Consider the following 27,807-nt stretch of genomic DNA (forward strand, 5'->3'; position numbering starts at 1 on the left):
TGCTTTTAGATGTTAGACCGTCTTCATCACACGTGCGAGGTGACCATCTGTTTGCCAGTCTGTACCCTTGTAGGTCATATCAGGAGTGTGGAGGGGAATGAACAGGGATTACAGAAACAAACAGAACACAGGGCAGGACCCGCAATTATGAATCACTACATGAAGGTATGGGAATGCCACTCCTTTACCTGCCAAGACCTTGCCTCCAGTATAAAGGACTGGACTTTCTTTCCATCTTTCACAGAGTTAACGCAGAGAAACAAATGGATATGGCTAAAAAGTGGCTGCTATGGCTGAGCCTATCTGCCATCGTAGCTGCTTGGCTCAGCGGTACGTACATTTTTCATCCATGTGTTACAGCAAAGTTCAGCCTTATTATGCTATAATGTAGTTTGAGATGTGATTACTGTTTATCTAACAAATAGCTCTTAACTGTTTCAACAGAGGCAAAGTCTACTGTGAAAACGGTCTCCTCCATGTCCCAGATTCCTGAACAAATAACAGGTGAGCTTGTTGTTGGACTTCACTTTGTTCTCATCTATGCAGTGTGAGGATTCATTTTCGCAGGTGAAGGCCAAAGTAAAACACGGTTCTCTGTTCACATCCTGATCTGTCTTTACAGATGTGAGTCCCATCCACAATGGCCAGGTTTGCAGTACGTGGGGCAACTTCCACTACAAGACCTATGATGGGAGTATTTTCCAGTTGCACTCCCCCTGCAACTACATCCTGACTTCCTCCTGTAGAAACACTTACAACGACTTCAACGTCCAAATTAGAAGACAGGAGGTTGACGGCTATCCTACCATCAAAAACATCATTCTGAAGCTGGAGGGCGTATTCGTGGAACTCTCCAAGGGCTCAGTGATAGTTGATGGGAATGTGTGAGTTTGCGTTAAAAAACCTTTAAACCCTGTTCACCCTGCCTGCATAACTCATTGTTCAGAATGAATGGTATAATTCAGTCTTATTCCATAATGTCTCTTAACATCCAAAGGGCTTTATCAGTTATTAGAACAGTACCCATGTAGAACCTAACCACATTAGGCACAGATGTTAATTTTCCTAAAAACACTGACATATACTGTCACCTTATGCTTGGAAACATTCCAACATGGTGAGCTACCATTTGATGAAATTACTTCTTTTTTCCTTCTTTTTGCAGAGTCGTCCTACCATACAGTCAAACAGGAGTACAGATTGAGAAAACTCCCACCTACATCAAAATCAAAGCAAAACTTGGACTTGTTGCTATCTGGAATGAGGAGGACTCTTTTCTGGTGCGATTCTGACTACACAGAAAATTATTCTATTCTGTTCTATTCTATTCTGTTTACACAGACTTAGGCTGCACACTAAAGTAGTGCGATTTTTAATCAAGTCATCTTTCTTAGACTGTATGTGAAAGATGGACGTAGCAACTGTAACACTGGTTTGTGGATTATAGATTTAGCCAGAGATTGTTTGGAGGCAAGACCTAGGGACCTTTTGTGTTAATGCACTTTAAGATACTTTGGCATTGGCCAAATAAACATTTCAGATTGGGTGGCTACGTCAATTTTTTTAATATTCATTAAACCTTTCTCACAGCTCCTAGCTAGTGTTTCAACTGACTAATTGTTGTTCTCACAGGTGGAGCTAGACACAAAGTACAAGAACCAAACTTGTGGTCTTTGTGGAGACTTTAATGGGCTCCAGATTCACAATGAGTTCTACAGTCATGGTAAACTATGAACCACTTTAAACAGTAAGCCAGTTCAGGCAGGGTCACAGAACTAAATATGATTTTTTTTCTATCTCCCAAACAGGTGTGAAAATTTCCCCCATGGATTTTGCTGACTTCTGGAAAATGGATGGTCCAACTGAAACCTGTTCTGGCTACACTGTGGAAACAACAGAAAGCTGTAACGATTTGGTGAGACTCCACTTTAATCAGAGTGGCTCTGTATTAGAGTAACTGATAATAGCATAAAAAATAGCATATTACCCACGCGTTCTGCACTCAGTAAGCCTAAGGTTTCTAGCTTTCGAGTAAGCAAAAGCTAAGTTTGTATGTACTGTTATTTACTGAAACTGTAATAAAGTTTTATTTTTTAAATGGATAAAGTGCCAACATGCCCCATGCTTGTCAGTATGCATAGAAATTTAGGGGCCGATCCTTCTGCAGGTGGCTCCCACCACTGCATATTGTCCCATGTTCTTATAACTAACTATATGTATAAGGCACATGTGGTTAACTGATCATATGTCCATCTTGTTGACACTGGATTGATTGGTTGACATTAACTCTGCATCAGAAAAGAACTGAGGTGGAAATGACAAATTTGCTGCAATCTCACAATATATATAGTATATCTGACTGAGTATATCTGATTTTCAGTTCAATTCAATTTTATTTATATAGCGTCAGAAACAATACAAATCGTCTCAAGATGCTTTACAAAACCCGGCCTAAAACCCCCAGAGCAAGCCTGAAGGCGACGGTGGCAGGAAAAACTCTCTTTTAACAGGAAGAAACCTTGAGCAGAACCCAGCTCATATGGAGGGACCCATCTGCCTAAGGCCAGCCGGGTACAGACAGAAGAAAGAGAGAAGAGAACAGCAAGATAAACATACATCTGTCACAGATACACATATCTGACTAAAGCGTACATGTGGAATCTTATGATACAAACTGATGATGTTACATGACAGTTTGAAAATGTAAGAGGAATCACAGGCAGGTTGGAGAACTCTTCATTCAGGTAGGAGTGGATAACTGCAGGATTCCATGAAGACTACAGCCACTGTAGTAATGTTAAGAATATATTCTTCACTCTATAAATCAACCCTTGAACCTTAATTAAACCACTAGATTTAAGTTAAACCTTAGATGCCATGGCCTCTACAACCGTTTTGGTAAATTCAGGATTCTGCAGCTGGGTTCATACATCATCTGTGATAATGCAACTTAAATGACCATGCAACTTCAACCCAGACAACACAGAAGCCAACAGCTAATCTAGTAATAGAGCAAAAATCACATCTTAGTCCACTAAGCATGCATATCAGTTGAATCCCTGAGTACCTGCACCATAGCCTCACACAGGAAAATAATTACCAGGCATTAGCCACATTAATTTCTAAAAACTCCACAGTTTGCCACGAATTATCAATGGATAACATGTCTGTTCCTGTTTTTTTACTGTTCATCTGTCTCTTTGCAGAAACCTTTGTGTCAGCAGATCCTCACTGGTCCGGCCTTCCAAAGCTGTCACAGTCTGCTGGACATCGACTCCTTCACTTCTGCCTGCATTTCAGACCTGTGCCACTGTGGCAGTGAGGATAACAAAACAGTAGATCCCTCCTGCCTGTGCAACACCATGTCTGAATTCTCCAGGCAGTGTGTCCATGCTGGCGGCAAGCCCGATAACTGGAGAACCAAAGAACTCTGCTGTGAGTACTGTTTAGACACGGTTAATTAAATATTCTCCAACACTGATTCCATCCAGTCCCGTTATTCCAGACATAGACAAGTCTATGACAAATGTTGAAGAACTACACTCTGGCACCAGCCAACCCAGAAATAAACATCATTCATGTTTTCCCACTACATTTTTATGCAAAATACGGTGTAGAGTTTTTTTTTATTTTATTTAACACACACTTAAATAATCCTGAAGCTTATTCTAAGCTTCTTCTTGATGATTTTGGACTGTGGCAGAAGTTTCTAGCTATAGGTTGTTCAAGGGTGTGCTTGTTGACACGGACTAAACTAGTCCCTAATTAAACACTGAGGCCAGTGTGAGTAATGTGAGTGAGCTGATTCTTAAAAACATGATCATCATGTCCTCCATAACATTAGGTTTGCCTTAACACATCTCAAAGCTTAGGAGTTAGGAGTTTAGAATACTGTAAAACTGTGGCAGTCCACTCAGAATCTGGAACCAGGCTACAATACAAATGTTTGTGTGCATGAATGTTAATCAGAGAAGTAAAGCAAGTTAAGTAGTAAGGAACAATTGATGTATTCACAGGGAAATCTTGTCCCTACCAAATGGAGTACAAAGAGTGTGGGAGTCCCTGTGCTGATACCTGCTCCAACCCAGAGGCCAGCCATACCTGTGACAACCACTGTATCGACGGATGCTTCTGCCCTGCAGGTGCAGCAGACAGTCCTATGCATGCAATTGCACACATACACAATGTGTTTCAGTACACTACAGTATCACTCTGATTGCTTACAGGCATGGTGCTCGATGATTTAAATGGAAAGGGCTGTATTCCACTGAGTGAGTGCTCCTGCAGCTACAACGGCAAGATCTATAGTCCTGGAGAGTCCTACTCCAGCAGCTGCAAGAAATGGTATGACATACAGCACGTCAGTTTGTCTTGACGTAAAAGAACATGCAGCATTATGGCAAATGTGTGCGCTTGCTGGAACCGATATATGGACACAGAAGCACAATAGGTTTAATGACGCGTCTCTAGTCCAGTCTATAACAGCTTTGGAGATGTTTCAGATGAATTGATCAAATCCACTGGCATTTAAAATTAAACTGTGTGCATTGACAGTGTGTGTGAGGGTGGTCACTGGAGGTGTACAGAAGAGGATTGTTCAGGAACCTGCGCTGTGGAGGGAGGAGCTCACGTCAGGACCTTCGATGAAAAAGTCTACACCTTTCATGGGGACTGCTCCTATGTTCTGGCTAAGGTAGAAACACAATAATCACCGCTGTTATACCCCACACCTGCACAACCTTATGGTTCAGAAATGCACAACACAAGACTTCAACCTCAGACAAGTTCAAAGCTATATAGATAGAGGGCTGTGGTTAGTGTGAGTGAAAATAATAAGAATAATGGAGTAGAGTTTGTAATCTCTTAAACATCCCATGTATTCAGTCTGTTCATTTGAATATTAAAACTAATTGGACACTGGTCACTTTTTAAATTTCCTAATACATCTTTTAATAACTATACAGTAATGTAATACAGTGTGTGATAAATTTATATTACTTTCTTTTTAAATCAAAATAATGATGGATGGAACATTTTCAATACATTTAAAAGTTTGCTTTAATTAAATACTGTATAATTCCCTAATATTATCCCCTGATAATAACTTCAACCACTACTTGTATATGTGCTGCTCACAACTGTGCAGCATACGACAGCTAACAAATAGATGCTTGCTCTCCTATTTTTCACGGCATGTTCAGTTCAGAAATGTTTGAATAGCTTTGTGTGATGTGTGTTTAGGACTGCAGTGGAACCAAGTTTGTGGTACAGGGAGAACTGGTACAGTGTGGCATGACGGAAAGTGAAACCTGCCTCAAGTCTGTTACCCTGGGTTTGTCTGGAGGGGCTAATGTGAGTGGAACACACAGATTCTCTCTTTCAACACACGCACATGCCTATATACTTCTCCCATTTCAGACAGTTTTTCTGAATTACAATCAGAGGTGTCAATATTAATATTGTGTTTCCTTCTATACAAAGGTTATCACCATCCTGTCCAGTGGTGTGGTTTTCGTGAATGGCATCTATGCTCAGTTACCCTTCTCTGCTGGTGAGTTGTTTCATTATACATTATGCACCCCTGACTTTCTCCCAACACATAGCATGTACAATAAGACACGTACACTAAGGGGTGACATTATAATGACACTGTTTTTTTCTATATATTTTTCAACTTTAACAATGTGAAGAAGGGAGGTGTGTAACAACACTTGAATTGCTGTAAGGCTTCTTAGTTTTTTTCTTCTAAGGCCATACCAGGATCTCTTTACTACTGTATACTTTAGTATCTATATTTATTTCTCTAAACATCCAGTGACTGTTTTCACACAACCCTTCCCTACAAATTGACCATGTCTATCTATCTACCTGACTGCGGGTCCACTGCTGAAGTACCTTCCACTTTTTGACAAGCTCACCTCCAACATTTCTCTTGACCTCTAGTTGGGATCACTGCCATCGGAGGATCCTCATTCTATCTGCTGGTACAGACGTCTGTTGGCCTTCTGTTGGAGGTGCAGCTAAAGCCAGTCATGCAGCTCTACATCACAGTGACCAGCGATTACCAGGCCAAGACCTGTGGTATGTACACTAAAGTAATATCAGACTGAAAAAAGTTAGAAAATATAGGGCTAACAGGATATACAAATGTATACCGATATAGAATATGTTAGAATATAGGTATATGGACTAAGCATGAGATGTAATGTATTATATGTATATATGAAGTCTAATATAAAGAGTTTTATAAGATATATAAGTTATGAGATACAGTATATAAATTACATATCAAATATATAGTAGTTACACAGTCAGGATTTGGCAAGCAAATCCAAAAGAGTTGAAGGAGTTAAATCTGGTTTAATCTTAATCTAAAACTATATTAATAGAAACACAGTGAGGCCATATTGATATCAACACTGTAAAAGGATTGGTACTGTTATTAATACGATGGTGTCTGTCTGCAGGTCTGTGTGGGAACTTCAACAGCAACCAAGCTGATGACTTCCTTAAGCTCAGTGGTGTTACCGATGCCACAGCAGCTGGTTTTGCCAACAGCTGGAAGACACGTGCTGGTTGCCCCGATGTTCAGCCCAACTTTGAGAATCCCTGCAGCCTCAGTCTAGAAAATGGTAGGTGTGACACAGCTGGATTCTCTGTTATCACTGTGGGTTCTTCAGAATGACTGATGGCTGTCCTTGTGTGTCAATGACAGAGAAGTACGCCCAGCACTGGTGTTCCATGCTGACTGACCCTCATGGAGTGTTTGCCTCCTGTCACTCTGAGATCAGCCCTGACGCTTATAAAGAGGTACTCACTGATAAAGTCTGGACATCTCTCTGCTTACTGTACCTGACAAGTACCCTGACAGCTGATTGGAACTCACACGGTTTACTTTGTTTTCTCACAGAACTGCATGTATGACAGCTGTAATTCTGAGAAAAGTGAAGACTGCATGTGTGCAGCGGTCTCCTCCTATGTCCATGCCTGTGCAGGTGCAGGAATCCAGATCAGTGGATGGAGGAACACCATCTGTGGTGAGTAGTGAGAAATAGTAAGACAGAGGAGTTCTATGCATAACTGTTATATCGTATTAAAGAATAGTTCCTTAACCTTTCCTGCAATTAGTTTGTGAATATTGTTAAATTAAAGCTGAGACTCTGCACTTGCTCCACATTCATTATAAAACTGTAACTTGATAATGTTTTGGTAAGCAATTCCAACTTCAATGTCCAAAAATATACTGACCTAACTGTACATACCAACAAACAGATGACACTAATTAAATGTGCCTGTAAATTGGGTTAAGTACCAATAAAAGCACTTTGCATCTTCACACATTATCATCTTTATCAGCCTTGCACCCTCCTCTACAATAACAACATTAACAACAGTAATCATAATACCATTGCAGTGCAATATTGTCGCAGTTTTTCACTGATTCCGTGGTCTGACCCTCCCTCAGGGAAATATGCAAGCTGCCCCAGCAGCATGGTGTACTCCTACAACATCACATCCAACAGTCGCACTTGCCGCTGCATTGGCTCCGAAGACCTTAACTGTCACGTCTCCTTCCCGCCCATCGACGGCTGTATCTGTGCGGAGGGAACCTACATGGATGACTCTGGGAAGTGTGTCCCATCCAAGTCTTGTCCCTGTTACGACAAAGGCACATTGGTTCCTCCTGGAGAAGTCATCAACAAGGATGGGGTGATGTGGTATGAAAATCTTATACTGTACAATATTTTACACATGGTTTGGCAGGTTCACACTGATTTCCATGTGCCACAGTCAGTATGTTAGTCTGAAAGATCCAATGTGTAATGTTTTGAACACCAAAGTAAGTTCAAATGCTGTACTATGTAATCAGATTGGTTTTGCTCGTTTTTGTTTTTAAACTGTTTATAACTGACATTGCTTACCTACTGGGGTATGGAGACAACAGTGGCAGGTTTTGAATTTTCACTGTTGTTCTTTAGGTTTTGATTATTTGTTCTTTTTCGTGATATAATGAATATATTACAAATATGTTAACAGCTGCTGTAAGGTCACACTGTATGTATGCTGATGTGTTTTTCATATTTCCATTCAAGCACCTGCAAGGAGGGCAAACTCCGCTGCATTGGAGAGGTTATTATACAGCCATGTAAGTGACACTTGACTATGTAACAGCTACTTTATTTCTTATCACATAATCATATCGGTTACTTGTCTTATATGAGTCACATGCTAGGTCAGAGTATGAAAAATTAAAACTGTATGATTTGATTTACCTTTGGCATGATGGAGAGGGAGCTGATCGGCCCATTCAGGGAGTAATTGATACAGTATTGTATTTAACCTCCTTGGTTTACATTGGGAAATCGAGACATGTTCTGTGTGGTCAAATACCCGGAGAAAATCCCCAAAGTCCATTACCGCCCTCTTCTGGCGTTAACGAGTAACTAAACATTGGGTGGAACCAGCACTTGTCATGCACAGCAGTCTCTGCACGGTTAAGTATCCACTTTTATTCTATACACCACAATAACCCATTGTCAACGTGTCCTCTCACACACCAGTTTCCCATTATTTAGAACCATTTGAGCACTTGTCCATGTTAACAGGTAAGTGTTATTGTGCTCCTCCCCGTGCTCCTCCTCTGTAGTTTAAAACACTCTTCTGTTTAGTTTTATTACAGTTTTATAGTGAACATTACATAAACTCCAAAAAAGCACAAAACAATAAAAAACATGAGTAATGACGCACCCAAAAACTGGTTGTGTTGTTTGTTTTTTAACTACCTTGAGTACACAGGTCCAGCTATTGTGGAGGACAAACATTTCTCCTTGGCCTCTTCATGCGTCCTGAACTTGAAGAGGTTTCCAGAGCTCTGTCAGGCTCCTGTGAGCTCTGACAGTCCTTTGGTGGTGAGTCAGAGACAACACTGTCAGAGTCCCTCACATCACTTCCTGGGACACCATGGTGATCCAAGTCGGCTTCCATGTTTGTTGCAGTCTTTTCTGGAGCCACATTCTTCGTCTTTGCATTGAGCATCTGATTTACATGTCTCTTTACTCATGTTCCATTTACATTCACCAAATATGTTACAGGACCCAGAACATCAGTAATTACAGTTGGCAATACAATGCTGTAACAGCAATGCTGCTTTATTCTTTGCTAGAGACCATTTGAAGTTCTGGACCAATCTTTCAGCCTACTCGTTGACTGGTTGATAAGCTGGTCTTATCAAGTCTCTGTCAAGTCTTAACATGGTGAACTGCATTCATCTCAAGGAATGACTCAAATTCACTGGAAGTAAACTGGGGTCTATTGTCCGTCACCACCTCTTCTGGCAACCTGTAGGATGCAAAGAGATTTCTTGAAACCTCAACAGTTTTGCTGGCTGTGGTGGTCTCTTTGTGAATTATGTCAGGCCAGTGAGCATTACATCCCTACCAATCAGACACAACTGCTCATTGTGTTCTGTAAAATCCAGGTGTATTCTCTCCCATGGACCCATAGCCCATTTCCATCATGCAGAGGTGCTGTGGCCGGCTGGCATGCTACACTGCTGCTTACATATGTCGCACAGATTCATCTCATTTTCAATGTCCAGAGCGAGTGTTCGCCATCAAAACAAACTTCTGGACAGAGCCTTTCATTTTCACCATTTCCCAGTGGCTGTCATGTAACTATGCCACTAATCTGCTTTGTAAATTTTCAGAAACCACCACTCTGAAATCCCTGAGAACACAATACTCTTCTATTGCGAGCTCAAAACGTCACTTGACGTATGACTGCAGAACCTCCTCTGGTACTTTGGCTTTTGCCAGCACAGGATCTCTTTGGGTTTCCTGTCCAATATCTTTTGCAGTGAGACACAGCCTGTCTAAGTAATACACCCCGTATACTGGGTTTGGTTTTCAGTGTTAACCCTTAGGTTGTGGCTTTTCAGTCTTTTTATTACACGTTCCAGGTTTTTCACGTGTGTTTCTGTGCCCTTTCCTGTAATCAAAATGTCATCCAAATAGCAAATTACACCAGCAACCAGCAAGTCTTTGAAGAACTTGATCCATTAGCTTTGGAAATATTGCTGGTGCAATTGCCACACCATAAGGAAGTCTGTTTACTTTATACAGCCCTATACGTGATCTACCATGAGGATGTTTACAGTGGGTACAGCTCATGTACTGTAACCAACAGGTGTGATAACCCCATCAGCTTCCATTTGACATAGCTTGTGCTGCATCTCTAAGCACACATGGCACAGAGTGTGGGTTTCAAACCTTTGGAATAGCCCTCGGAGCTACATGAAGTTTGGCTTTGATTCCTGTCACCTTCCCTAGATTGGCAGAAACACCTCTGGGTACCTGTCACATAACCCCTCCACACTCTCAGATGCAGCTCTGTATACAGAAGACCAGTGCAGTTTTAACTTCATGATCCAGTCTCTTCCTAGTAATGCTGGACCATTACCTTTGACTACAAGTAAGTTCAGTGTGTGACTATTACCATTGTACTTTAGTAGGTATTAGCTTTGTCTCTTTAAACCTCCGTTTGTACAGTCTTTCTGATATCACAGATATGTCAAGTGCCTGGGCTTGGACATCCACATGTGCATGGCATATCTTTTTTCCCTTCCATCCAGGAACGGCACGCCTTGACAATGTGTCCTTTCTTTTTACATGCTCGGCATTCCACCTCCTTTAAACGACAGTCGTATGGCATGTGTCCTTTACCAGTGGATCTGTAATATGGCTGTATACCTCCTTTTTCAGTGCGGCTGTTTTTGCAGTGGGATTAGCTTTGAAGGATTTGTGTGACCACTGCTGTGCATTCTGCTTTATCACCTCAAGAGCAATTCCCATCTCATACGCTCCTGCCAATGTCAAATCTTTAGTCGTGAAGTTCAGTACTTTTAACCTCGCACTCATATCGCCAAGTACTCACTTACAGACTCCTCTCTCTGATTCCTGGAGTTGGACCTGTATCTTTTTGCAATGAAGTAAGTCTTTGGCACAAAACGCCCCCGCAGCAAATAAGTTAACTCTGACAACTTTTTCTCAGACATTTTTAGCGGTGCACATAAGTCCATCAGCAAGGTGTGGTTGTTCTTAAAATAATATTTAAAAAAAAACACTGCACAGATGTTGTGATAAACAACTGCAGTGTGAGATCATTTTTGAGACCAAGACTGATTTTGGAATACAGTCATTTATTTTAGATGTGTCTTTTCTCAACAGCCTGCGCGTCTCCCATGATGTATGTCAACTGCTCTGCTAATAGTCCTGATGCAAAGGGTATTGAGTGTGAGAAGAGTTGCAACACGTTGGACATGGCTTGTGTAAGTCACAGTTTCCCAAGCATAAAGTAGATAAACAAAGACTATTTTGGATAATCGTGATAGTGGCATCAAGTAAAATGTTTCCTGTAAAATGTATAAAAACATACCACATGTTTGAGGTGTGGTCTTTTTCTGTAGGTGTCTACGGGGTGCGTCTCTGGCTGCATGTGCCCATCTGGAATGGTATCTGATGGTAAAGGGGGCTGCATCAAGCCAGAGGCCTGTCCCTGTTTACAGAATGGTGTCTCCTATCAGCCTGGAGAGACCATCAAAGTTGACTGTAATACCTGGTAAGTGAATCATGATTAAAATTAAATGGAAAAAAAGCTAAAGAATCCACATCTTTCACTATGAGCCAGATCTAATCTAACCTGTATGCATTCTCAGCACATGTAAAGACAGGAAGTGGCAGTGCACCACCGACCAGTGTGATGGAACCTGCTCCGTCTATGGTGCTGGACATTACATGACTTTTGATAAGAAGCGCTTCACTTTTGATGGCAGCTGTGAATACGTTCTTACTCAGGTAGGAATGCACATGAAAACAGATGGTGAAGTAACTGATGGACATATGCAAATGCAGTCCAAGCAGCAGTAAGTATTCTGCTGGGTAATTTAATGCAATGAATATCTAATATATTTTTTAAATATTTTAGTGTGAACTAGTTAATTTCATACAAATATCCATTTTCTCTGATCAAAAATGGAAAAAGAGTAACCAACAAGAGACTAATCACAAATTTATTTTGTGTATCCGTGTGTGTATCTACCCCTCTCAGGACTACTGTGGCAGTGCTCAGAGTAGTGGAACATTCAGAGTGATCACTGAGAATGTTCCCTGTGGAACCACAGGAACCAGCTGCTCCAAGACCATCAAGATCTTCTTGGGGGTAAACAGTCCATTTAAAGCAATAAGTGTGCTGAGCCAAAGGCAACTTTTCGAGAGGCAAAACTGTTGACTATGATCATTTCATCATCTTCACTAAGCATTATACAAATAGGAAGAGTACAGTTATCTTGCCATTTGCATTGATGAAACTAAACTTTTAAATGTCATGTTTCTAAAATGTAGAGAAAATCAAAACAATTGGTCTCTTGTACACGTATAAAACATGTTTTCCTCTACATTGAAGGACGGATGTGTTTTGAGGCAACAGAGCTTTGAAAATGTTTCATTTCATCTTACACATCCAGCTGTTCTTGTTTTGTTAGTTGGCTTAAATCATTCAATAGTTACATTTTTATAATTATTTTTCTCAAGTTTCTCATTTGTGTTTCTTTGTAGCCAAGGCATGTACCTGAATGTATGAGAAAAAAGCTGATGTTTCTGTAAAATTGCTCTACAATTAGTTTTTAAGGAACAACGTGATGTCTTTTCCCTTGTTCAGACTGCAGAACTGGTTCTAACAGAGGGACGTTACCAGCTGCTTTCACGTGGAAATGAAGAAACTGTTCCATTCAGTTACAGAACTATGGGCATCTACTTAGTTGTTGAAGCCAACAACGGACTCATTCTCATGTGGGACAGGAAGACCAGCTTGTTCATCAGACTCAGCCCAAAATATAAGGTAACCTGGAAACACAGTGAATTAAGGTGTTGTTTTTTTAATATGACTGCTAAGAGAACAAAATACCCAGCTTTTTTGAACAAAGTGATATCAGAAACTTTACTTTTTCAGGGTCGTGTGTGTGGCTTGTGTGGCAACTATGACAGCAGTGCAAATAATGACTTCACTACAAGATCTCATGCTGTGGTGGTAAACCCCCTGGTATTCGGTAACAGCTGGAAGGATTTACCAAGCTGTCCCGATGCTCACAACATAACTAGCCCTTGCACCACCAACCCGTACAGACAGTCATGGTCTCAGAAACAGTGCAGCATCATACAAAGTGACGTCTTCTCTGCCTGCCATTCCACTGTAAGTTTTTGTTTGAAATCTTCTTTTTTTGTTGCAGTACTTCTTTTTTCACACTGCATGCAACACCAAATAATAATGGTCATGTTAAGTCAAAGCTTATAACTTCTCCATTAAATAGAACCTCAAAGATAAATTACTTTAAATGACAATAAATTTACTTTCACCACCAGCAAATTAATCACTGGGCAATATTTTCACTTATAAACAAAAAAACATGAATATATACTGTATGTTGACAGGGTTTGGGGCATATACAGCCTCCAGATGTGAAATTATTCAGTGTCAACATTCTTATTTAGACATGTTCACAGTCACAACTAAAGTTAGATACCCAAGAATTAACTTAAAACAGAACAAATCATACAATAATAAAGAAAGACAAAACAGACAAAAAAGACCCCAAACCCCCTGTTTGCATTATATACATCACTGTAAAAGTGAAGGTACTTTGCCCTATCAGAGTGTAATTTGTTTTGTGTTTTTTGTTTATTGTTATAGTTTATTAACATTTATGTTATTGTATTATATTGTATTGTAACTGTTCATAAGGTGAAGGGTGATTTAGTCTCAAACAGTGTGCTTCATAGTCCATAAATTGCACTATACTAAAATCTCACTTTTTGATTAGTAACAGTAGCTGTTAGGTAAATGGAGCACAGTTAAAATGACAGTGTTTGCCACTAAGATGTATTGAACTGGAAGTTATGTGTTGAGGAAGTGTTCTTTTATACTTGTTTAACTCATTAGCGTATCTTTATACATTTCTCTGTAGGTGGATCCCACTCCATACTATGACGCATGTGTGTTTGACTCCTGTGCTTGTGACACCGGTGGAGATTGTGAGTGTTTCTGCACCGCTGTGGCTGCTTATGCTGAATCCTGTAATCAAGCTGGCATCTGCGTACGTTGGAGAACCCCTAAAATCTGCCGTGAGTAATCCGAATTCATACAGTTTGTCCGAGTTTAACTATTTTAATGACAAAGACAATCTATTGGGCACATAAGGTACATTAAATATAACCTTTTATATCTAAATACCTACCAGAGAAACAATATACTGAATGGCACTAACAATTTATTAGGTTACTCAGTAGTCGACTAGGAGTCTAGAAGTCTAGAAAAAACAAAACTTCTTAGAATGTCTTTTCTGAAAGAATGTATTCTTTCCTGTCCCTCAGCTTTCACTACAAATAATGCAAAATCATTGCAGCAAGCAACAATTTGATATAGTAATACCCTTTCAAGAACTTGGTGACATTCAGTAGTTCACTATCCACTGTGTTCATTATACCCTTATTCCTGCTTATTTTGTTTAATGATTTTTATATGTAAATTCTGTTCTTATTGAAATTTAAAATTTAATCTCCATAAATATTCTCTCATTTCTTATGCATTTTGTGTTCTTTTTTAAACCTTTAAAACACTTTATGAAAGGCTACAATAGAAGTATAAAATCAAACAGGAAAGTAAGAGGGGATTCATTTACACACGGTGTATTTTAATGGTGTGGTTTTTGGCCAGCGTATTACGTATTGATGTCTAAACTCATGAGAATGGGTGGGTGGCTTCTATATAAACCAGTTTTATTATTTTTCCAGCTCTTTTCTGTGATTACTACAATCCACCTGGTGAATGCGAGTGGCACTACATGCCATGTGGTTCGCCTTGCATGAAAACCTGCAAGAACCCATCAGGCAGCTGTTCAACACAAATACCAGCCTTGGAAGGTATGAGATAAGGTTTCTGTATTTTAATTCTTTTCAATTTTCCTTTTTTTCTGAAGCTCTATGGAAGGGAACACGTATACATGAATTCAATAATTTCATGCACTGTATGAACAGCTGTTTCTTTTTGATTAGGTTGCTATCCAAAGTGCCCGCCGGCTCAGCCATACTTTGATGAGGATACAATGACATGTGTCTCAAATGAACAGTGTGGTTGCTACAGTAAAGAAGGAAAACACTACAATAATGGGGACAGAGTGCCAACAACTGAAAACTGTCGTACATGGTAGGCCATGCATACGTTATATGTGCAAATTAAGGTAACATATTAATGGAGGTATATTACCTCCACAATATAAAATAAACCATAAGATTAAAATTGACAAGATTTGTATTGTTTTTCTCTTGAAGTACATGTAGTTCACAGACTATCGAGTGCCATTACGACTCCCAAGGTATGCAAAGATTTAGACAGATTGAGGATTGTAAAAATACATACTGTACATAACAGTGTTAATAGGTTAAGAAAACACCTGCTCTCTTTGCAGCTTGTACTTGTACATATCAAGGAAACAAATATCCCACCGGCAGTACCATTTATAATACCACAGATGGACACGGTAACTGCATCACAGCAGTGTGTGGGAAAAATGGTACCATTGACAGGAGTTTATACCCATGCCCAATAACCACAACGACAACCACTACAACTATGACTACATCCAGCACATCTTCAACCACCTTTGATTTCACAACCACACCAGGTATGTGCATGTTGTTCATTTTAGAAACTGAAGACAGTATAATATAAGATTTACCACATAACCAACACCAACACTATTATGTCTACCCACAGAAATTACCTCAGGTCCATGTAGTCCATGTAAATGGTCGCCATGGTATGACACTAGTTTCCCCACACTGGGAACTCCTGGAGGAGACAATGAAACCTACGAAAAGATTAAAGAGGCAGGACACACGATATGTGACCAACCTAGCCAGATTGAATGCAGAGCTGCGAATTTCCCAAACGTTTCCATTGATGACGTGGGACAAGTGGTGCAGTGTGATCTGGCAAATGGGCTGACATGCCGAAATGAAGACCAGTCAGGTCCACTAGCCTTGTGCTTTAATTATCAAGTCAGAGTTCTGTGTTGTGACTATGATTCATGCCAGACAACGCTACCCCCAACACAACCCGATATTGTAAAAACAACTGAATCCAGCACTGTAACACCTTGTCAAGAAGAAGTGTGTGACTGGTCCCAGTGGATAAATATAAATTATCCTCAATTTGGACCTCTTGGTGGAGACAGTGAAACTTTGAAGGGGATTATCGAGAAAGGACATAGCATCTGCGAGAATCCAGTAGAGGTGAAGTGTCAGGCTGTGCGCTATCCAGGGCTACCCCTATATCAGTTGGGACAGAAAGTAACATGTAATACTCAAGTGGGATTCATCTGTAAAAACAACGAACAGGATCCACCTATTTGTTTAGATTATGAAATAAAGGTGAAGTGTTGCAGGACAGTAGAATGCAGCACAACAACAAAACCAACAGTTCCCACGACAACAGTAACAGAACCAAGCACTACAACGCAGCAACCGACAACCACAACTAAAACAACAACAACTAACGTACTTGCAACCACAACACCTTCTACCACAACTGAAGCCACATCTAAAACAACTACAATGACAACATCTATAAGCCCCACACCTGGGGGTTGTTCTGTACAAATGACGTGTAGTTGGTCAGAATGGATCAATCTGGGAAAGCCTACATCTGGCCCTGATGGTGGAGAGGATGAATCCATTCAGAAAATAATCTCTGCTGGTTATCGTGTTTGCTCAACTCCCGAAGAAGTCCAGTGTAGAGCTGCTCTTTACCCATCCCTTAGCATGTCACAGATAGGACAAGATGTGATTTGCAACAAAGATGTGGGTCTCTTATGCAACAATAAGCAACAAGGACTTCAGCAGGAGTGTTTTGATTATGAGATACAATTCAAATGTTGTGAGTGTCGTCCAATTACAACTCCTTCTCCCACGACTAAAATACCTACAACCCAAACACCTATAACTACAACAACCACAACACCTATTACCACAACTGAAACAACAACTACAAGTCAGCCACCAAGAACTACAACCACAGCACCTACTACCACAACTGAAATGACAACTTCAACTCAGTCAACTACACCTCCACATTGTCTTGATGGACATGAAATGACATGTAGTTGGTCAGAATGGATCAATCTGGGAAAGCCTACATCTGGCCCTGATGGTGGAGAGGATGAATCCATTCAGAAAATAATCTCTGCTGGTTATCGTGTTTGCTCAACTCCCGAAGAAGTCCAGTGTAGAGCTGCTCTTTACCCATCCCTTAGCATGTCACAGATAGGACAAGATGTGATTTGCAACAAAGATGTGGGTCTCTTATGCAACAATAAGCAACAAGGACTTCAGCAGGAGTGTTTTGATTATGAGATACAATTCAAATGTTGTGAGTGTCGTCCAATTACAACTCCTTCTCCCACGACTAAAATACCTACAACCCAAACACCTATAACTACAACAACCACAACACCTATTACCACAACTGAAACAACAACTACAAGTCAGCCACCAAGAACTACAACCACAGCACCTACTACCACAACTGAAATGACAACTTCAACTCAGTCAACTACACCTCCACATTGTCTTGATGGACATGAAATGACATGTAGTTGGTCAGAATGGATCAATCTGGGAAAGCCTACATCTGGCCCTGATGGTGGAGAGGATGAATCCATTCAGAAAATAATCTCTGCTGGTTATCGTGTTTGCTCAACTCCCGAAGAAGTCCAGTGTAGAGCTGCTCTTTACCCATCCCTTAGCATGTCACAGATAGGACAAGATGTGATTTGCAACAAAGATGTGGGTCTCTTATGCAACAATAAGCAACAAGGACTTCAGCAGGAGTGTTTTGATTATGAGATACAATTCAAATGTTGTGAGTGTCGTCCAATTACAACTCCTTCTCCCACGACTAAAATACCTACAACCCAAACACCTATAACTACAACAACCACAACACCTATTACCACAACTGAAACAACAACTACAAGTCAGCCACCAAGAACTACAACCACAGCACCTACTACCACAACTGAAGCAACAACTACAAGTCAGCCACCAAGAACTACAACCACAGCACCTACTACCACAACTGAAATGACAACTTCAACTCAGTCAACTACACCTCCACATTGTCTTGATGGACATGAAATGACATGTAGTTGGTCAGAATGGATCAATCTGGGAAAGCCTACATCTGGCCCTGATGGTGGAGAGGATGAATCCATTCAGAAAATAATCTCTGCTGGTTATCGTGTTTGCTCAACTCCCGAAGAAGTCCAGTGTAGAGCTGCTCTTTACCCATCCCTTAGCATGTCACAGATAGGACAAGATGTGATTTGCAACAAAGATGTGGGTCTCTTATGCAACAATAAGCAACAAGGGCTTCAGCAGGAGTGTTTTGATTATGAGATACAATTCAAATGTTGTGAGTGTCGTCCAATTACAACTCCTTCTCCCACGACTAAAATACCTACAACCCAAACACCTATAACTACAACAACCACAACACCTATTACCACAACTGAAACAACAACTACAAGTCAGCCACCAAGAACTGCAACCACAGCACCTACTACCACAACTGAAGCAACAACTACAAGTCAGCCACCAAGAACTACAACCACAGCACCTACTACCACAACTGAAATGACAACTTCAACTCAGTCAACTACACCTCCACATTGTCTTGATGGACATGAAATGACATGTAGTTGGTCAGAATGGATCAATCTGGGAAAGCCTACATCTGGCCCTGATGGTGGAGAGGATGAATCCATTCAGAAAATAATCTCTGCTGGTTATCGTGTTTGCTCAACTCCCGAAGAAGTCCAGTGTAGAGCTGCTCTTTACCCATCCCTTAGCATGTCACAGATAGGACAAGATGTGATTTGCAACAAAGATGTGGGTCTCTTATGCAACAATAAGCAACAAGGACTTCAGCAGGAGTGTTTTGATTATGAGATACAATTCAAATGTTGTGAGTGTCGTCCAATTACAACTCCTTCTCCCACGACTAAAATACCTACAACCCAAACACCTATAACTACAACAACCACAACACCTATTACCACAACTGAAACAACAACTACAAGTCAGCCACCAAGAACTACAACCACAGCACCTACTACCACAACTGAAATGACAACTTCAACTCAGTCAACTACACCTCCACATTGTCTTGATGGACATGAAATGACATGTAGTTGGTCAGAATGGATCAATCTGGGAAAGCCTACATCTGGCCCTGATGGTGGAGAGGATGAATCCATTCAGAAAATAATCTCTGCTGGTTATCGTGTTTGCTCAACTCCCGAAGAAGTCCAGTGTAGAGCTGCTCTTTACCCATCCCTTAGCATGTCACAGATAGGACAAGATGTGATTTGCAACAAAGATGTGGGTCTCTTATGCAACAATAAGCAACAAGGACTTCAGCAGGAGTGTTTTGATTATGAGATACAATTCAAATGTTGTGAGTGTCGTCCAATTACAACTCCTTCTCCCACGACTAAAATACCTACAACCCAAACACCTATAACTACAACAACCACAACACCTATTACCACAACTGAAACAACAACTACAAGTCAGCCACCAAGAACTACAACCACAGCACCTACTACCACAACTGAAGCAACAACTACAAGTCAGCCACCAAGAACTACAACCACAGCACCTACTACCACAACTGAAATGACAACTTCAACTCAGTCAACTACACCTCCACATTGTCTTGATGGACATGAAATGACATGTAGTTGGTCAGAATGGATCAATCTGGGAAAGCCTACATCTGGCCCTGATGGTGGAGAGGATGAATCCATTCAGAAAATAATCTCTGCTGGTTATCGTGTTTGCTCAACTCCCGAAGAAGTCCAGTGTAGAGCTGCTCTTTACCCATCCCTTAGCATGTCACAGATAGGACAAGATGTGATTTGCAACAAAGATGTGGGTCTCTTATGCAACAATAAGCAACAAGGGCTTCAGCAGGAGTGTTTTGATTATGAGATACAATTCAAATGTTGTGAGTGTCGTCCAATTACAACTCCTTCTCCCACGACTAAAATACCTACAACCCAAACACCTATAACTACAACAACCACAACACCTATTACCACAACTGAAACAACAACTACAAGTCAGCCACCAAGAACTGCAACCACAGCACCTACTACCACAACTGAAGCAACAACTACAAGTCAGCCACCAAGAACTACAACCACAGCACCTACTACCACAACTGAAATGACAACTTCAACTCAGTCAACTACACCTCCACATTGTCTTGATGGACATGAAATGACATGTAGTTGGTCAGAATGGATCAATCTGGGAAAGCCTACATCTGGCCCTGATGGTGGAGAGGATGAATCCATTCAGAAAATAATCTCTGCTGGTTATCGTGTTTGCTCAACTCCCGAAGAAGTCCAGTGTAGAGCTGCTCTTTACCCATCCCTTAGCATGTCACAGATAGGACAAGATGTGATTTGCAACAAAGATGTGGGTCTCTTATGCAACAATAAGCAACAAGGACTTCAGCAGGAGTGTTTTGATTATGAGATACAATTCAAATGTTGTGAGTGTCGTCCAATTACAACTCCTTCTCCCACGACTAAAATACCTACAACCCAAACACCTATAACTACAACAACCACAACACCTATTACCACAACTGAAACAACAACTACAAGTCAGCCACCAAGAACTACAACCACAGCACCTACTACCACAACTGAAATGACAACTTCAACTCAGTCAACTACACCTCCACATTGTCTTGATGGACATGAAATGACATGTAGTTGGTCAGAATGGATCAATCTGGGAAAGCCTACATCTGGCCCTGATGGTGGAGAGGATGAATCCATTCAGAAAATAATCTCTGCTGGTTATCGTGTTTGCTCAACTCCCGAAGAAGTCCAGTGTAGAGCTGCTCTTTACCCATCCCTTAGCATGTCACAGATAGGACAAGATGTGATTTGCAACAAAGATGTGGGTCTCTTATGCAACAATAAGCAACAAGGACTTCAGCAGGAGTGTTTTGATTATGAGATACAATTCAAATGTTGTGAGTGTCGTCCAATTACAACTCCTTCTCCCACGACTAAAATACCTACAACCCAAACACCTATAACTACAACAACCACAACACCTATTACCACAACTGAAACAACAACTACAAGTCAGCCACCAAGAACTACAACCACAGCACCTACTACCACAACTGAAATGACAACTTCAACTCAGTCAACTACACCTCCACATTGTCTTGATGGACATGAAATGACATGTAGTTGGTCAGAATGGATCAATCTGGGAAAGCCTACATCTGGCCCTGATGGTGGAGAGGATGAATCCATTCAGAAAATAATCTCTGCTGGTTATCGTGTTTGCTCAACTCCCGAAGAAGTCCAGTGTAGAGCTGCTCTTTACCCATCCCTTAGCATGTCACAGATAGGACAAGATGTGATTTGCAACAAAGATGTGGGTCTCTTATGCAACAATAAGCAACAAGGACTTCAGCAGGAGTGTTTTGATTATGAGATACAATTCAAATGTTGTGAGTGTCGTCCAATTACAACTCCTTCTCCCACGACTAAAATACCTACAACCCAAACACCTATAACTACAACAACCACAACACCTATTACCACAACTGAAACAACAACTACAAGTCAGCCACCAAGAACTACAACCACAGCACCTACTACCACAACTGAAATGACAACTTCAACTCAGTCAACTACACCTCCACATTGTCTTGATGGACATGAAATGACATGTAGTTGGTCAGAATGGATCAATCTGGGAAAGCCTACATCTGGCCCTGATGGTGGAGAGGATGAATCCATTCAGAAAATAATCTCTGCTGGTTATCGTGTTTGCTCAACTCCCGAAGAAGTCCAGTGTAGAGCTGCTCTTTACCCATCCCTTAGCATGTCACAGATAGGACAAGATGTGATTTGCAACAAAGATGTGGGTCTCTTATGCAACAATAAGCAACAAGGACTTCAGCAGGAGTGTTTTGATTATGAGATACAATTCAAATGTTGTGAGTGTCGTCCAATTACAACTCCTTCTCCCACGACTAAAATACCTACAACCCAAACACCTATGACTACAACAACCACAACACCTATTACCACAACTGAAACAACAACTACAAGTCAGCCACCAAGAACTACAACCACAGCACCTACTACCACAACTGAAATGACAACTTCAACTCAGTCAACTACACCTCCACCTTGTCTTGATGGACATGAAATGACATGTAGTTGGTCAGAATGGATCAATCTGGGAAAACCTACATCTGGCCCTGATGGTGGAGATGATGAATCCATTCAGAAAATAATCTCTGCTGGTTATCATGTTTGCTCAGCTCCAGAAGAAGTCCAGTGTAGAGCTGTTCTTTACCCAACTCTTACCATGTCACAGATAGGGCAACATGTGATTTGCGACAAAGATGTGGGTCTCTTATGTAACAACGATCAACAAGGACCTCAGGAGGAGTGTTTTGATTATGAGATACAATTCAAATGCTGTGTGTGTCCAACACCTCCACCTCTTTCTACCACAAGTATAACAACTACAACCCAACCACCCTCAACTACAACAACCACAACACCTACAACCACAACACCTATTACTACAACTGAAACAACAACTACAACCCAACCACCTACAACTACTACAACCAGAACACCTATTACCACGACTGAGACAACTACACCTTGCGTTTGTCATCATAATGGTACAGATTTTCATCCTGGTAAGTTCGGATCCAAGTCTCATAATACCATTTGTGGCATTATAATTATAATTATATACATTATGTAACATTGTGTTTATCAGTCTTAGTGTTTGTTGTCTTTTATTTGACTCTGTGAACAATGACTTTTAAATTGAAAGTTATTCAAAGAGTCATTATAACTTGAAAACAAACCTTGGATACATCTTTCATGTTACATTTGTACTAATCATCTCTCATCAAACAAGTACAAATACTGAATATATCACATGGAAAATCCATGTGCTACTCATGAATCAGAAATGTTGGACACACACTGAAATTCTCCATACCTAAAACAAGAAAGGAATGTGACTGGCCTAAACTATTACAGTCATATGTTTGGACTACTTTACTTTTTCTCCTAGCAGAAAACTGACTTGACTTGAGTGAACAGCTGCATCAACCAAACATGACACTAAAAAACTAAATAGACTGCCGTTTGCACTCATTGGCCTTAGATAAAACAGTTGCACAAATTTGTAACATAGACGTATACTGTTGGTCAGAAAATGTACATCTTTATATGTCAATTCCTCTCACTTTACAGAGGAAACAGATGTACATTAAAAGTAGCTGTAGAGAGAGTGCTACTTCATCTGTCAGGGAACCTTTAATGACTACTACACTAAATGTGTAAAACTGCTTGGAAAGACAGAACAGATGTGGTTAAATAATATTATGAGATTATGCATGTCTTCATATATGTGTCAGTTATACAGTCTATCATCTCTATACATTACATATGTTATGGGTTTATTTTGAGAAATATTCTTGTGTCTCATTTTCAGGATCCATTGTCTACAATGTGACAGACAATGAAGGCTATTGTTACGAAGGCTACTGCAGTGACACTTGTTCAGTAGTGGCAACAAGCTACGCATGTCCTTCTCCCGGTCCTGTTTTCATCTGTATCAAGGTAGATCCTCCAAGGAAGGTAATTCTATTTGTATTCCACACACGAAAAAAATCTATTCCTCATTTATTGTTTTCTGGATTTTGCTAAACAAATTGTGTGACCTTCTGTTCTTTAATTTCAACTTGTGTTTCTCCTCGTAGGAAGGGGAAACCTGGAAGGAAGGCAATTGTCGTACGGGAAAATGTGAAAATGGCGAAGTTACATATACCGACACAAAATGTCCACCGAAGAAGCCTATAGTGTGCGCAAATAACTTCCCTGCTGTTGAAGTGATGGATGATGATGGATGCTGCTCCCACTATGAGTGCCAATGTACGTTTGAGTTACTAAAATATTGATAGGTCACACAAAGTTAAAAGTCTCTATATATATATGTGTGTGTGTGTTTGTTTGTGCATATCAGATACAACTACATCAACTACTATCAGATGTGTAATTCATTATCTTTGTCATATAAAGGTATCTGCTATGGTTGGGGAGACCCACATTATGTGACCTTCGATGGAACCTACTATGGCTTTCAAGGCAACTGTTCCTACTGGCTGGTGAAAGAGATTTTGCCCAAATACAACTTCAGCGTCCAGATTTCTAACTACTACTGTGGTTCGGTTGATGGCCTGTCCTGTCCTCAGTCCATCACTGTCTTCTACCAAGGCTACAAAATCTTCATAACGCAGTCGGATGACAATGGGATTTTCACAAACCATGTAATTTTAAAAACACTCAGATATTCTCATATCCTAAAATTATTCTAGCACCAACTATCCCTTCTTTCCTATAGTTTAGTTGCAACCACTAGTATGGATTGTTTCATTTGACTAACAACTGCAACTCACACAAGATGTCTCCAAAAATATGGAGGAATTTGCAAAAATGCTTAATTTACACTCTAACACATACACATTTGTAGATTAATTTGTAGACCTGAAAATGGATTTGTGTATTTGTGGCTTACTTTTTTTTTTTAAGTCAGTTGGCCACATAATGTTTGTGAACTTCAGGGGCAGTTACTAGCTAAGCCAGCAGATGGCGACCTCCCCTTTTAAAAGGTGAGGGATAGCGTCCAATGTCACTGTATTTACCTGCATTATGTAGTATCTGTCACCACTTTTATTTATTTTATGTTTTTTTTTTTGTTTTTTTTTTCAAGCAAATCTGCATACAAATAGAAAAACACTGGCGGGAAGTGATCCACACATCTCCAAAAGCCATTTTACGGGGATATGACATGATATGTGAAATGTGATGTTTGTGCATTGTCTTCTATGGGTTGCAGCTGTTAAAATATCACCACTGTATTTTGGTAAAAGAAAAAAAATTTTTTTTAAAAGGCCTTTCTGACGTTTCTGTGACATGCTTCTGTTGCAGATTTCTGTGAATGACAAGCCTGTAAGTCCTGCATACCAGAATGGTGACTTCCGTTTAACTACCACTGGCATTGATACGGTGCTCGTCATCCCCGAAATTCATGCCAAGATCACATTCTCAGGGCTCATCTTTAGTATCTACCTGCCCTACAGTCAATTTGCGGGCAACACAGAGGGGCAATGTGGTGAGTCCTGCAGCTGAAATGTACTATGTGAATATTAGTTGATGATTGAATGGCATTTTTATAGTCACTGAAAACTTTATGTATTGAACCCCACAGATATGTTATATTACATGTGACTGACTTAAGTTACTGTATGTCATGACTTTACTAATGAATGAGGACTCTCTAGGTACATGTGACAACAACCGGACAGATGACTGCATGTTGCCCACTGGTAAAATTGATCCTTCATGTCCCGATATGGCACATGAGTGGCATACTAATGACAGTGACTGCCAACCTCCACCTCCCATAACACCAGCACCTACACCTGAAAGCTGCAATACAAGCATCTGTGAGATCATCAAGAGCAGGTAGGAGGAAAAGAGATCATGTCAAAATCATAATCTGTAACATCAGGTTCAAATAATGATTTTAATTTCAACTTGTTACATGTTAATTTGTTATTTTAAATTACAGACGTTATATATGCATTATTTGCATTATATCTACAGCATTTTTATTTAATCAGCGACAGACAGTCTTTATATACATTGATTACTTACCTAGACCTAGACCCTGCCTGCAAGGGTGCAGGAGTTTTTCATTGCTTTTAATATGTTCTACAATATAGAAAAATAATCACGGAAGACACCAAAACTGTGACTAAATATGGATGTATGTATCCACAAATGCAAGGCTGAATTGAAGGCTAATGGACTTGTTGGGTTTCTTGAAGACACTAATCGTCTTCAAGTAACCCAACAAGTCAAATCACTTTTTACTTGGATCTGCTACTGGTTTTGTGTATTTGTCCGTGCTATTGAATGCCATTAACCTGGATGACTGAGAACCTTTACAGACAAGCATGCATAGTATTCCAGCCCAGTTTCATGGAAGATTGCGAAATGCAAAGATATGTTCAGTTTGTGTCCAGTGTTTTTACTGACTATAAATCCCATCTTTCCAGTGTGTTTGAAGCTTGCCACAAGCTCATTGACTACACCCCATTTGTTACGGCCTGTGAGTTTGATGTTTGCCACATGCACCTTTATAACATTGGCTGCACCAGCATACAAACATATGCTGATGCGTGTGCTGAGGCTGGAGTGTGTATTGACTGGAGAAGTGCCACCAAAGGACTCTGTGGTATGCAATTGCAATACATGAAACACATCTCACCAAACCCATCACCCAGTAATGACTATAATCAATTTTTGTCTCTCTCCTCTAAATAGAATATAAATGTAAAAGCCCGAAAGTGTACCAGGCCTGTGTCCCTCTTGTGCAGCCTACCTGTGATTCCTGGTAAAGCAGTTCACCTACCCTCTTATTAATCACATACTACACGATGTGATTATGACACTGCATGCTGTTGTCTCTGCAGGTACAACGAGAAATTCATCTATAGTGTTGATCAGTTTAGCGCTATGATGAATGTGCAGCTGGAGGGTTGCACCTGCCCAAACAACACATTCCTTCTCTCTTCTACCTCAGATGAATGCGTGCCCACCTGTGGTAAGAGCGCATAGCATTACAGCAATACATGTGTTCTGTTTATGAATGTCCTGTACAATTGTCATTAAAGTAAGTATTTGCACCTCATCCAATACAGCAGTCCTTGGCTTGTACACAACACAGTGCCCTGACTGTGGGTCAATCATTGTTATTCTTTTTTAAATTATGAAACACCATTTGGAATATGAAATAGGAAAGGACTCTTAATACCATTTAAAAATATCACTAGCTGAGCTCCTGAGGCAGGATAACCAAAGCTGAAATAATTGAAAGTCCATTAATGTTTTATATTTTTCTCACATTAGAAATCTGTCGACTGCCCAATGGAAAATGGACAAAGGTAAATCATTTAGCCTATAATGCCAGTCCCTTTCAACATTACCTTGGATGAGTAATTAACGTGCAATATTGTATCCTCAGGCCAATGCAACATGGACAGAAGGCTGTAATGAGTGTATATGTGAAGAGGACACCCTACAGGTCACCTGCCATCCTGTGTCCTGTCCAGCACAGCCACCACTCAGCTGTGACCAAGAAGGCATGGTCAAGGTTAATGAAACTGTGGGCTGCTGTCAAAAGGAGAAGTGTGGTACGTGAACAACAAGTTGCTAATATTGAAGTCACCAAACTTTAGTGACTGAATTTGCACTGTGGTCACTCTGAAGTAAGTTCAGAGAAAAGACCCATCACTCAGGAACAGTAATTGTAATAGGAAATGCCTGTTGTGAGCATCAAGGCCCTTATTTGTATTCTATATGAGTATTTTATCAGGGCTTGTTTCTGTATGAACTTACTCTTCTTTATTCATCCATCTGTGTCTCTGAACAGAGTGTGATGTGAAGCGGTGCTCCGGTATTGTACTACCTTGCCCTGCTGGTTTTACTCTCCAGACCACGATGGGGGTCTGTTGTGCCAAATACATATGCGGTGAGTGTGCTTGTGTGTTCATGTCACT

At 40.4% G+C, this 27,807-nt stretch overlaps 1 protein-coding gene across 1 annotated transcript; it reads left to right on the forward strand.

Moving 5' to 3' along the window:
• Window positions 1-269: 269 nt before the first annotated feature.
• LOC311486164 (mucin-2-like) lies at window positions 270-27,807 on the forward strand (the record flags this gene model as incomplete). The annotated part of the gene is made up of 41 exons (XM_084541925.1): window positions 270-330; window positions 445-504; window positions 623-884; window positions 1,166-1,280; window positions 1,633-1,723; window positions 1,809-1,915; window positions 3,207-3,435; window positions 4,017-4,142; window positions 4,227-4,344; window positions 4,555-4,693; window positions 5,242-5,352; window positions 5,482-5,551; window positions 5,944-6,081; window positions 6,468-6,632; window positions 6,716-6,810; window positions 6,911-7,037; window positions 7,466-7,718; window positions 8,094-8,146; window positions 11,226-11,326; window positions 11,465-11,616; window positions 11,714-11,852; window positions 12,106-12,216; window positions 12,715-12,894; window positions 13,006-13,245; window positions 14,018-14,174; window positions 14,844-14,972; window positions 15,105-15,255; window positions 15,381-15,424; window positions 15,518-15,733; window positions 15,826-16,716; window positions 17,047-17,707; window positions 20,003-21,086; window positions 23,944-24,115; window positions 24,263-24,510; window positions 25,172-25,355; window positions 25,525-25,708; window positions 26,305-26,483; window positions 26,573-26,642; window positions 26,722-26,852; window positions 27,158-27,192; window positions 27,273-27,807. The coding sequence occupies 41 exons, from the start codon at window positions 270-272 to the stop codon at window positions 27,447-27,449; spliced, it is 7,956 nt and encodes a 2,651-aa protein (XP_084398051.1). The 3' UTR covers window positions 27,450-27,807.

Source organism: Chelon labrosus, assembly GCF_963514085.1.
Source record: "Chelon labrosus genome assembly, chromosome: 3".
In the NCBI taxonomy this organism is placed as follows: domain Eukaryota; kingdom Metazoa; phylum Chordata; class Actinopteri; order Mugiliformes; family Mugilidae; genus Chelon; species Chelon labrosus.